Genomic DNA, 12,023 nt, shown 5'->3' with positions numbered 1-12,023 from the left:
GGCCAAGAAAAGATAAGCCAAAACAACGCATTATAAAATGAAGATACGCATTATAAAATGAAGATACGGCGATAGTGGTTGCAGTCCAGTGATATCATGTCCGTTTGTGGTGGCACCACGCACTAGCTATCTACACAGAAAAGCAAGTACTATGTTGATCTGTAGCACTACTATTAATATTAGTGCCCCACTCAAGTTCAAGGACTCATTTTGTGACAGCACACACGGCTGGGATCAAATAAAAAAAATGAAGAAGGGATTGATCAAAAGCAAAGCACTTCATGAGATATTTACTATAGTCAACAAAACAGTACCGGCCATTCTCGTAGAACAAATGCAGATGCTTTATGCTTACTTGTTGGGGAATATTTGATCTGATGAAGCTGAAAACCGGACTCATGTTTGCTGACATGGATGGTTACAAGAAAGTAAAAAAATACAGAGCTCAAGATAGTAGGTAGTTGGCTAGCTAATTAACTAATAATAGAAGCTGTGATCTGGTCACAGAAGTAACTGGAAAGAAGAAAAATACGAATTAAATAAGGGTGATGGTACCAAGGCCAAGGAAGAGAGGTCAACAACTGCTCCTTTCCTCCAGTTTATCGCAGTACTGGCTGGACAGATGTAAATCTAACAAAGATCCCACATTGATCATTGTTCCCTCTTCAAGATATTTCCTGGAGATAAAACATTTCATGTCATTGTTATAAACAACACTGAAATACAATACCTTAGCTACACCCTCAATTTATTTAACTTGCACCAAACACTTACTGCTTACCTTGAGCAGACAGATTCACAGGTCAAGGTCCAAACGCATAATATAGCATGACTGTGGTTTAGCCACGCCTCCAACAATGGAATTAATAGGAGACACAGAATGAGACCAAGAACCTAGTTATTCTTAGGCTTCCATGTAGATATGGCATAGATTATCCTTCCTTTCCAGCCTTGAAGGAGCCATCCGCTGTCTTCATCTATGACGAAGTCCTTGTGATAAATGTCTTTCACTTTGTCCTTGGCTTTCATCACAAGTTCTTGGTTTAAAGGTGACTGAACAAATCCAGCCCTGAGGTTCCTCACCTGCCACTGTTTGTATGTTTCGGGTCTCTCAACTCTGTCCGAGCCCTCACATGCAATAACATTGAGTGCCTCTCGGCCAAACAAATCCCTCTCTATAAGTGCACGCTGAGCATCATCCCGTGGGACAGTTGTCTCTAGCATGTCAAACAATGCGGAGAAATGGAACAGTGCCTCACGGAAACGTGTGATGAAGAAGGGAACACTGTACGACCCATTCACAATTCCATGTATGAAAATCGCTGGGTTTACTTGCCTTATGGTGTTGAGAACCCTATTCCTAGGGCTGTCTACAGCAACCGTTTCATCAATCAGATTCCTGAACCGGTACAGGCAATTAACAATCACAACTTCGTCCTTGCCAACTTTAAGATCCTCAACACGGATGGTTTCCCACTTTGATGCTATTCCCTGATACTCAAAAGGGACACCAAACTTCTTAGCATATTCTGCAAGCCTTTGTCCAGTCTCTTCAATTCTCTCGGTAGGTCGGAAACCTGGCTGAGGTACATCAATTCCAGTTATGCGCAGAACAGGTGGACCACCTTCCCTCTTGGAGAGACGCCTGATTAGGCATGGCCATTGGAAGCCAAAATAAATACCAAAGTCAATGATATGCACCTTTGATGCATTTTTGGTCATATTCAAGATTGTTTGATTGGAAAGAAAATGAGAAAGCCTCTTGAACGGGCATGCTGCAAGGTAAAGGTGGTAGGCTTTAAGCATGTCAGAGGCAGTAGTGCGTTTCGCCACAAGCTTGTGGTAAAGCTGACTCCCTGTGCCTGCCAGGCGAGCCTCCAGACCATCTGCAAAGCAATGTGCCAACCTCTGGGTGCCATCGCCATTTAGCTTGGAATGATGCCTTATTTGCTTTAACAATTCATTAGCAGTTCTGCGGTCATCGGCTGCCACAGCCTGTGCGCAGTGGATGAGGATGGTTCTAAGGTCCACCACATCCTTCTTTGTTGGTTTCCTTCCCCGTGTCCGTGGCCCACTTGGTCCTTTCGTCTGAGTGACCTGAGAATTCTTGGAAGCTTCATTGCGCATCAGCTCCCGCAGATCTGTAGCCTTCTTCTCAGTTTGCCGAAGTAAATCATCAAACATCTCAATCCAATCAGGCTCATCGGAACAGAATGCAGACTGTTTAATGTTCCGACCTTCCATCAGGTCAAGGTCTTCACTCTGTCTGTTTTTCTTGGCATTCAACACATTTGCCTTCCTAGCATTTGAAGAAGCATCTTTCCTTGCTTCTTGGGGTCTTGCGACAGCACTAGATTCCAAGTCAATCACTAATTTATTGCTAACAGGAAGAAACTTCTGGGCTTCCTCAATGCCTCTCCTAAAATCCCAAGTTGGAAGGCTCTCAAACAAATACTCAGGTATCCGTCCATTTGTGATTAAAGGGTCTTCTAGCACACCCACTGCACTACAAGCATCTCTTGGTGGACCAACAAGCGGTTGAGAAGACTGACCGCACAAGCCTCCATAAGCTTCTAACTGCTCACGTCCTCCAACATCATAGCGCCGATTGCTATCCACTGCGCCACCAATGCTGCTGCTAGTAACGGTACTTGCCACAGATTGTGTACAACTGTTACTGCCACTCTCACTGGGGCTCTCCACAGACCAAGGTATCGGCTGGTGATCAGGAGATGGTGGAAACTTGTGCCCAAGAATGTCGTAGAAGGGCTTTGCAGCAGCACGCAGTGCCGCTGACTCCGCCTGGTACATGTTGACTTTCTCATCAATATCCTCCTCCAAGAGCATCCGGCTAATATAGTTGAGGGACTCATCTGAGATGAACTCCCAATCCTCTGGGTTGTCAGTTTCAGTGTTGGCCCTTGAAATGGAGGAAGGATTGGAATGGGGTTCTGCCACCATATGGGGCACAACAGCAGGCAGTGGATCGCTGAACCTGAAATAATCACTTGAGCTGCTGTGGTCTGTGTAACCATCATAAGACAGGCCTCCACAGAACATGCCTGATAGCTCCCCATAAGTATTGTCCAGACCCATTGGTGACCTTCAAGAAACCTCACTGGAAGACCTGTTTCATTTCAACCTTTTGCAGTCAGTAACAAATCTGTCAACTCTAGAAAGGCAAAGGAACATAAATCCACACTAATATCACCTTATGTACAAATCTCAGTAGACGCTACCAATCCGCATCGACAGTGATGGATATTGTTTTATAAGCACACACTAATTTGTTATCCCACTTCGTCAATAATAGTAAGAACCGACAAGTTCCTCAATGAATAAGAAACAATTAAAGGCGGATCAAGTAGCCTAAAATCATGCGGGGAAGTAAGACAGAGAAGGCCGATCACAAGAAAAATGGCGAACAGCTCCCTTGTCTTGCATGATCCACTCTACCGCGCGAGCAAAAAAAAGCAACCAAACAGCGGATCCTCAGTCGTACCCACATCCCCTTCTGCAAAAACTCGAATTCTAGCAGACTCGCACAAATTGGGCATGGACCATCGGCCAGAACCGATCGCAGCACCTCTCCGCCTCGGATCCTAGAGACCGGGGCACCAGAATCCGCCCGAGGAAAAGCAGCTTTCCCGTTGCTTCACTTGACCGCCAACAGAAAAACAGAACGAGTAACGCGAAGGGGACAGGACGAGGCTGACCTTAGCTTGGCGGGAGGGGACGCCGCCGAGGAAGCGCAGGCCTGTAGCCCGCCGCGGCCGGGGCAACCGTGTCCGCCTCCGCGCTGCGCTGGTGCTGGTGATGGCGCCGCCGCCCCCGCCGCTCCGCTGGTGCTGGGTGTGGCCGTGTGTGGGTGATGGTGGCCTGTAGTATGAGATGGACACGGGCATGGAGCGGAGCAAATCCGAAAAGAATATTGCGAGGGACGATGTGCCCGCTCGCTCTCCCTCCCCCCTCTCTGTCTGTGCGCAGGGATTAGAAAACCAGGGGCATCCGAACCTTCTCGGGGCCCGGCCCAGGGCGGCGTGGCGCGATCGCGGCCGTCGGTCCGGAAGGATCGGGCCTGGGAGATAGAAAAATTGAAGGAAAACTCGAGCGGGGAGCGGCGCCGCGGCCCAATCGCGGCGCGACACCTCGGCGCGTCTCCTGGCGGGCCCCGGCCCTCCGCGCGCGGGGCCCAGCCTGTGATCTGCGGCTGCGGAAAACTGGGTTATCTATCCGATCTGCGGCTGCGGAAGGGCGGGATGGAGGCGGCGAGGTGGTCTCCGGCTGCGAGCGGTGGAAGTGGCCGGCGGGAGCGCGGTGGGCGGCGCCGGCGGCCGTGGGGAGGCGGGCCTTGGGGCGGTGGCGGGGGTAGAAGAAGAATGGCGGAGGAACTAGGAAGAAGAAAGTACAGGGTACAGCACTAGCAGATAATAAAGAAAGGAAGGTGGGGCCACCGTTCGTGCGCCCGCGAGGCGGCGGATCCCGCGCGTCTCCTCTCGCATCTGGCGCGTACGGGGCACCCGACGCCGCCGGCACGTTAGCGTCTTACTAAAAAAGGACAAGGCCACTGTTTTTCTTGTCTTGATGATGAAATAAACCGGCGCCGTTCCGGGTACGACGGGTGGTCACGACCCACACCCACCGGCGCTCGCCACTGCTGCGCGGCAACTTGTTTGGTACTCTCCCCTGATCTTATCAGGAGAGGATGGCAGAAGAAAAGATGAGCGGCGCACGAGGGCGGCAGCCCATTTGATGCAACTCGCCGCGCGGCTCTTTTTTTTTTTCCGTTGGTGGCGTACCGGTAGTTTTTTTTATTACGGCGAGGTTGATCTTAGATTATCGTGGCGTCATGCCTTTGTGGTCCCCACCGCAACGGGCTGCGAGAGTGATAATTTTTACTGGGAGATTTGTTGGGAGGATCTAGTCGGTGGGAGTTGGCATTTCGACGGTTGGTCTAGAAAACTCGACTTCTCGTACCGTGCGTTTTGGGAATGTTTGATAACAACCTCTTGCGCGGTGGCGGACACTCTGATCGTGAAACGGCGCCAAAACGAGGCGAATCACCCGTTCAGATTGCTACAGCAAGCGAGAGGCCCCGATGATTTATTTTAAGTTAGATCGCGCAGATAATTCTAACGTAACAAAATCGTCGTCCTGCGGAGACAGAGGCGCGCCCCACGCGGCCACGCCCCAAAGTTCGTCGTCGTCTCCGGCGGGTTGCAGCTCGGCCCCAGCCTGGCAAGTTGGCATGGCGTAGCCAGCCTAGCGCCGTAGCGTTAGGGCGGGCGGTGGTCGCCGGCCGGCCGTCCCATCGGGACACCACGAGTCCGGCTCCTCCCTGCGGCTCTGACTCCCTGAGCCGGTGAGCCCCCTGGTCCGCGTGCGACGCGCGACGCCGCGCACCTGCGCCCTGCGCCGCGGGACACGTGCGCGTACCTCCAGCTGGGAGCCGCCGTCCGTAGGCAGGCCGCGGAAGGACAGCGCGCGGCTCCGGAGGGCGTCAAAGGTCATGCTACCAACGGGCCAGCCGGGTGCGTGGCGCGGCCTCCTTTTTCGGATAGTGCGATCGCAGAAAGCCGGCGGACGGTGGCGTTCACCGGGACCGGGATAGTGCGATCGATCGCAGACCGCCGACGGGCGGGCGGTGGCGGCGGCCGCAACGCCTGCAAAACGGGAGACGCGGCAGAAGCCAGCCAGCCAGCAGCCAGCGGCGGTGGCCCAGTAAAGGAGAGAAAAATCGGGCCGTACATCTGGCCCATTTGGCCGAAAAAATACCGAGAGGCCGGGAGTTTATGTGCTCCTACTGGGCTGGATAATCTATTCGGCTCCCGTGGGCTTAGCTGGCAGCCCAAAATAATCCTCGGGCCGTCGGTGGTGGTGTGTCCTGTGGCTACGCTACTGGCCCACGTAAACACTCATGGCACCAGCGTTTTTCCAGCGAAGATGCGGCGGCGGCCGATGGCCAGCTTTCTTTCGCATGTGCAGCTGCAAGAGGAGGAAGCGGAAAAGGATCGGTGGACTTGCCGTTTTGGCACTGTGCGACCACGATCGTGCTCCACCTCAAAAGGACTGGAGGGATCAACGGATTTTCTATGCAGCCAGCCAGGTCATAATAGGAGTCGAAATAACCAAACCTTGCTGTCCTGTTTCCTCATCGACTTTATTGTCTTCCAGCAAGAAAAGGCTACAGTAGTATTTCCCAGTTCTAGAAGCTTAATTATTTTTTCCGTAGAAATATCTTACGAAAATTTATTAGACCACCATCTTTTCCGAGCAATAAAACTCAAACATCGCACATTAATGATTGGGGCGTTGTTTTGTTACAACAGATCCTCAAAACCGGGTAAATGAAAAATTCAGTCCAAAAATGCTATGCTGCTAAATTTTACATTTTTTAGGTCCATTTTTCTAAAAGTAAAAATTTGTCAGTTGTAAAATTGACATTTTGGATGATGATCGAGACAGACTTATCACGAAAGTGGGAAGGGCATCGTGGTCATCTCGCCCGCCCACGTTGCGCCGCGCCCGGCCCGGTTCGTTAATACCACCGCCGCCTGGGCGGCTCGACCTGACCAAAACCCGCGCCTGCCCCGCCCCCGTGCTCTGGTCCTCCCGCGACCGTTCCAAATTCCTCCTCGCGTTCGTATTCCACGCGGCGACGTCGCCATCGCGGCCGCCGCTCCGCTCCCCTTCCTTCGCCTATACGTAGGTAGCCGCCGCTGCGGCCGCCTGCCCAAACCCTAAGCCTTTTCCCTCCCACCCGCGCGCTCGCGGACGCTCTGGTGCGCCGCGGCTCGCTCTTCACCCCGCAGATCGCCGGCGATGGGATCCAAGGACCAGGGCGGAGGGGCCGCCTCCTCGGGCGGCGGCTTCTTCTCGTCGTTCGCCGCCGGCATGCGCAGCTGGGGCACCGCCGTGCACAAATCAGTCAACGGGTGAGTCTTCCGGGCCCCTTGGTGTCGTCTCTCCCCGCTCCTCTCCTCAGATCCGCCTTGAGCTACCCCGTTGGAGCTCTGAGAGAGCTGATCGGCGGGGATCGGGACCACTACGCCCCGTGATCTGGCGCTCCCGAGTCCGATCCCAGCTGCTTTTGCTGATCCCGCCGGGTGGTCCTGGCGAATTTTGAATTGAGTATTTGACTAAGCTCAAGCTTTGGTATTCAGTAACTGTATGGTATCGTTCGGTCGGTAGCTTTGTAATTATCATTAAGTGATTTATGCGCTACTTGTGTCATGCCAAAGATTCTTCACTTAGAGTGATACAGTGGATGCTTGGTTGAATTATAATTCCTCGTATGTATTTAAGTATCAAACATGTGTTGCTTTGAAGGTTATATGTAAGATTGCAACTTAAAGTTTGTATGATCTGAGCAGTACTGAATTTCGATGCCAACAGTTCAAGCTAGATTTTGGTTTGACCTGCTTCAAAATGGACCTCATTTGGCACGTGTGGCATCTGTTGCCTCTTCATTTAGCCTTTTTCTCTCTACTTTATCCTTATGCTTTGCCTTTTTGAACTTGAATTTCGTGAGATGCACATGGTTAATTGGCTGCCATTGCTCTCCTTGGTAAAAACATTTGTTTTATAGTAGATGAGACGGTTTGCTGTTGCATTCCACTTTGTATTGAGCTGTTATGTAATGTCTGTAGGTTGCTCGGTTATGAGGGCCTTGAAGTTATTAACCCTGATGGAGGCACGGATGACGCTGAAGAAGAGGCCTTGAGGGGGCGATGGAAGCAGGAGGTGAGGATAAGTGAATCATCATTGAATAGTGTGTTGCTATGGAGAATATATCCTGTGTTACCAACCTTTTAGGTGTTACCGTGTTACCAAACACGGTAGCATGTAAACCGGTGCATCTGAAATTGTAACAAAATGATAGAGGATGCAATCATCTGTGCATGCCAAATTTGAGCTTGAACAAAAAAATTGTGCAAGGAGAAACAAAAAAGAGAAATCAACATCTAAATAGTTGCGGGTGGAACTGTTCATGTCTGATCCACAACCCGCAACTATTTAAGTGCTCAATTCTCTTTTTTATTTCTCATTGCACAAATTTTTGTTCAAGCTCAAATTTTACATGCATGTAGATGATTGCGCCCTCCATCAATCCATATTTTTTTTCTACAATTTTAGATGCACCAGTTTAGATGCTACCGTGTTTGGTAACATGGTAACACCTAATCTGCTTGTAACACCAGAAATGTATTTAAACACTACAGATATTGGAATGTATTCTGTATGGATATTCACATTCTACATGGGAAATTGATTTTATTTATGATTTTCTTCATCTGCGGAGCAAAGTTAATGAAAAATATAAATTCCATGTTCCCTTTTATGTTGATATCAGCCACTTGAGCTAAAAAAAAACATAACTCAACACTGAAGGAACACACATTTTTTCTGCTAAGTTGATTTCTTAAACCTTGCATTTTTTTCATTAAGTGCACAAATATATTCTACTTCTACCCAGTTGGATATGACAAAACCTTGGAACATGCTTAATGATTACTACAGTGTCCCCCCATATTTCATGGAGTATATTCTATATGCTTAGAATTTCATTTCATTATGTTGTGTTGGGGTTAATCAACGTCTTTGAATCTGAGAATTCTTCTTGGTCTGATATGAATCTACTCATTCGGTTGTCAGACCATCACCTTGTTAGTCAGTGGCATCCTACCTTGATTTTGCCTGACTACACAACCACATGTTTACTGTAGTCCTGTTCATGGTTTGCAGGCTTGCTCGTAGGCCATGAAGTAGAGAGTGACTTGGTTGCAGGCTTTACTGTAGTCCTGTTCATGGTTTGCAGGCTTGCTCGTAGGCCATGAAGTAGAGAGTGACTTGGTTTAAATTCCGTATCTTTTGACAATTTGACGTGAATATGGGTATTTTGATGGCTATACTCTAAAACATAGTAATGTGCACTGTGTATCACTCATTTTGCACACTAATTCTTTCTAGATAAAACTATAACTCTGACAATTTGTTGATTTATGAATGCAATGAGTCATTTGGACTGTGTATTTTAGTTGTTCGAAAAATGATTGTGTCTATTACTGTACTTCCTATACTGTTTCTTGACACTCTGGCTAATTTGCAGGATCGTGATAGTTATTGGAAGATGATGCATAAATACATAGGATCAGATGTTACATCACTGGTGACACTTCCGGTCATCATTTTTGAACCGATGACAATGCTGCAGAAAATGGCTGAGGTTTGTACTGCTAAGTTCTGAATTAGAGCTCTCAAGATTTACATCACGACCTTTCTGCCATAAAGATGTGTCTGCAATTGTTTGATCCTTTGCAACTTTAAAAGATATTTCTGTGCGTGAATTGTAGATGATGTTGTAGCAACTTTCGAATTTACCAAATAATCACATAGGTATGGTTAAACGATCTTACAAACTACATTATGGGTTGCTGTTTGTTAGTAACTCATGCTGAACTACTTCATGTTGTCCTGCGTCTTTGTTTACAAACTGCATATAAGTCGAGGAATAAAAAAAATATGGAGCTAAATAACCTCATGAGATACTGTTATCTGTTGGCGTTAAAAGCTTGTGATTTATTTGGCCATTGTGTCATATAAGTCTCTTCCTTCTCTTAACTGAGCCCCATACAGAAAATAGCCTCTCTTTATCTTTATGTGATGATTTCGTGCTTATGTTTTTACCTGTTCCTACTGAGGGCAGTTGATGGAATACTGTGAGTTGTTGGACAAAGCAGATGAATCTGAGGATCCATACATGCGTATGGCCTATGCTTGTGAGTTTTTTCCCTCTTTCCCTCACCTTCAACATCACTCTAATGCCTTGTAATTTTTGGCTGAGCTTCTAACCAACTTTTCAGCTGCATGGGCTGTTTCGGTCTACTTTGCATATCAACGTACATGGAAGCCTTTCAACCCGATCCTTGGAGAGACTTATGAGATGGTTAACCACCAAGGCATTACATTTCTTGCAGAGCAGGTTTTTTCTAAGAATATCATTTCAGATATCTTTAATGCAAACAACTTTCATAAAATATATTGCTAATTCTGCTTTTTTTACCCTTATTTTGTCAGGTGAGCCATCATCCTCCAATGGGTGTTGCTCATTGTGAGAACGAGCATTTTACTTATGACATCACGTCTAAGTTGAAGACCAAATTCTTGGGAAATTCATTGGAAATTTACCCAGTTGGAAGGTGAGTTGTTAGAATTGTATTTGTTTCTTGGAGATTTGTATCTTGAAACGCTTGTGCTGAGTTAATGCAACAATCAGCTAATCTTTTTGAAGATTGTGTTGGAACCAGTTACTGAAATCACCAAATCTAACACCTGTTATATACTTCTGTAACACAGGACTAGGGTGACACTTAAAAAATCTGGCGTTGTTTTGGATTTGGTGCCACCACCAACAAAGGTTAACAACCTGATATTTGGGCGCACTTGGGTTGATTCGCCTGGAGAGATGGTCATGACAAACCTGACAACTGGAGACAAAGTTGTGCTATATTTCCAGCCATGTGGTTGGTTTGGGTATGATATTGACCATCAATTTCTTGTTGCATTTGTAGTTGAGTGACTCTTGATGTTGCCAATTATTTAATTTCAGTATTATGGTACACCCTGTTTCATTTAAGTTGATTGGGAGGGTGGGGGGCAGTTCATTCAATTCTGTTTTGCCAAGGGATTGACTCAGTATGCTGACATACTGTACATTCCAGGGCTGGTCGGTACGAGATTGATGGGTATGTGTACAGCGCAGAGGAAGAACCCAAAATAATGATTACAGGGAAATGGAATACATCTATGAGTTGCCAACCCTGTGATCAAGAAGGCGAACCTCTTCCAGGCACTGAGCTGAAGGAGGTCATAGTTTCTTTCACTTTTCATTTCTAGGAAGGATTAAGGATTTCTGTTATATTCATACAGTGCCAGTCTCATATTTGTGTATGCCAGATCCACTTAACTGCTCATACAACTTACTGCAGATCTGGAAAATTGCTCCTACCCCAAAGAATGACAAATACCAGTACACACACTTTGCTCACAAAATAAATAGCTTTGACACCGCACCTAAGAAGCTGTTGCCATCTGATTCCCGGTTGAGGCCTGATAGATACGCCCTTGAGAAGGGTGACATGTCGAAGTCTGGTGCTGAAAAGAGCAGGTATTGCCCCTTTTTCTTGAATTCAGACCACTCATCTGTAGCACTGGCAGTCTCATTTTATGATCGATGCTGCAATTTTGAGCATGCTGCCTGCCTTCCAGTTTTGACCTTATGCCTGGGTTTCTGCAAACTTTTCAGGCTTGAGGAACAACAGAGAGCTGAGAAAAGAGCTCGCGAGGCCAAGGGTGAGCAATTTACTCCCAGATGGTTTAACTTGACGGATGCAGTCGGCTCTACCCCATGGGGTGACTTGGAGATTTATGAATACAATGGCAAATACACCGAGCACCGGGCTGCCATAGACAGCTCCAATGTCGCCGACGAGACAGATATCACTTCGATCGAGTTCAACCCATGGCAGTACGGCAGCTCATCTTCCCAATGATTTCTCATGGTCTGAACTCTGAAGCTGCCAAGCTTTATTGTTATTGTGTAAAACGCTCCCAGTCCTCGGTTTGCGCCGATTGTTGTGCTGTCAGCGCTTTTCATGCCTCTTTGTAGTATTATGACCTCCTTCTTCGTGCCCCTTGCTACAACTATTCAGGAAGTAATATATTTGCTGTAGTCCATGTACTGTCGTTAATCTAGCAGAAATTGCAGAATTTTATTGTGCCGTTGGGTGGTTTTATTTTTGCATGATATGTGAAATTAACGACGCTGATACATTCATACTGAGGGGTGTCCGAGCAATCTGCGTTGCGTTTGATCAGCGGCTGGCCCTTTGCCTTTGTTCACTGTGGTGTGGAGTAGGGTAGTCTGTCATCTGTGCAAAAGGTGAAAGCCATTGGCCCGCTATATCGTCGGAACTGTGTACTTGATCTGATCAGAGGCAGGTAGAGGTTTGCTGATTAGTCGT

General features: G+C 47.6%; 2 protein-coding genes across 2 annotated transcripts; one reads left to right on the top strand and one right to left on the bottom strand.

Annotated features, from left to right (window-relative positions):
• Positions 1 to 265: 265 nt before the first annotated feature.
• Positions 266 to 4,063, bottom strand: LOC112874796 (scarecrow-like protein 9). Its single transcript, XM_025938326.1, has 3 exons — positions 3,717 to 4,063; positions 782 to 3,127; positions 266 to 677 (listed from the first exon to the last, which is right to left on the bottom strand). The coding sequence occupies exon 2, from the start codon at positions 3,094 to 3,096 to the stop codon at positions 895 to 897; it is 2,202 nt and encodes a 733-aa protein (XP_025794111.1). The 5' UTR covers positions 3,097 to 3,127; positions 3,717 to 4,063; the 3' UTR covers positions 266 to 677; positions 782 to 894.
• A 2,528-nt stretch (positions 4,064 to 6,591) lies between these two features.
• LOC112875936 (oxysterol-binding protein-related protein 3B-like) lies at positions 6,592 to 11,781 on the top strand. Its single transcript, XM_025939947.1, has 10 exons — positions 6,592 to 6,935; positions 7,650 to 7,743; positions 9,110 to 9,226; positions 9,707 to 9,779; positions 9,864 to 9,982; positions 10,078 to 10,199; positions 10,357 to 10,533; positions 10,722 to 10,866; positions 10,989 to 11,167; positions 11,306 to 11,781. The coding sequence occupies exons 1-10, from the start codon at positions 6,823 to 6,825 to the stop codon at positions 11,550 to 11,552; spliced, it is 1,386 nt and encodes a 461-aa protein (XP_025795732.1). The 5' UTR covers positions 6,592 to 6,822; the 3' UTR covers positions 11,553 to 11,781.
• Positions 11,782 to 12,023: the final 242 nt, after the last annotated feature.

Source organism: Panicum hallii, chromosome 9 (genome assembly GCF_002211085.1).
Source record: "Panicum hallii strain FIL2 chromosome 9, PHallii_v3.1, whole genome shotgun sequence".
NCBI lineage: Eukaryota > Viridiplantae > Streptophyta > Magnoliopsida > Poales > Poaceae > Panicum > Panicum hallii.
The sequence above is the reverse complement of the archived record's forward strand: the minus strand, read 5'-3'. Positions and strand labels throughout refer to the sequence as shown.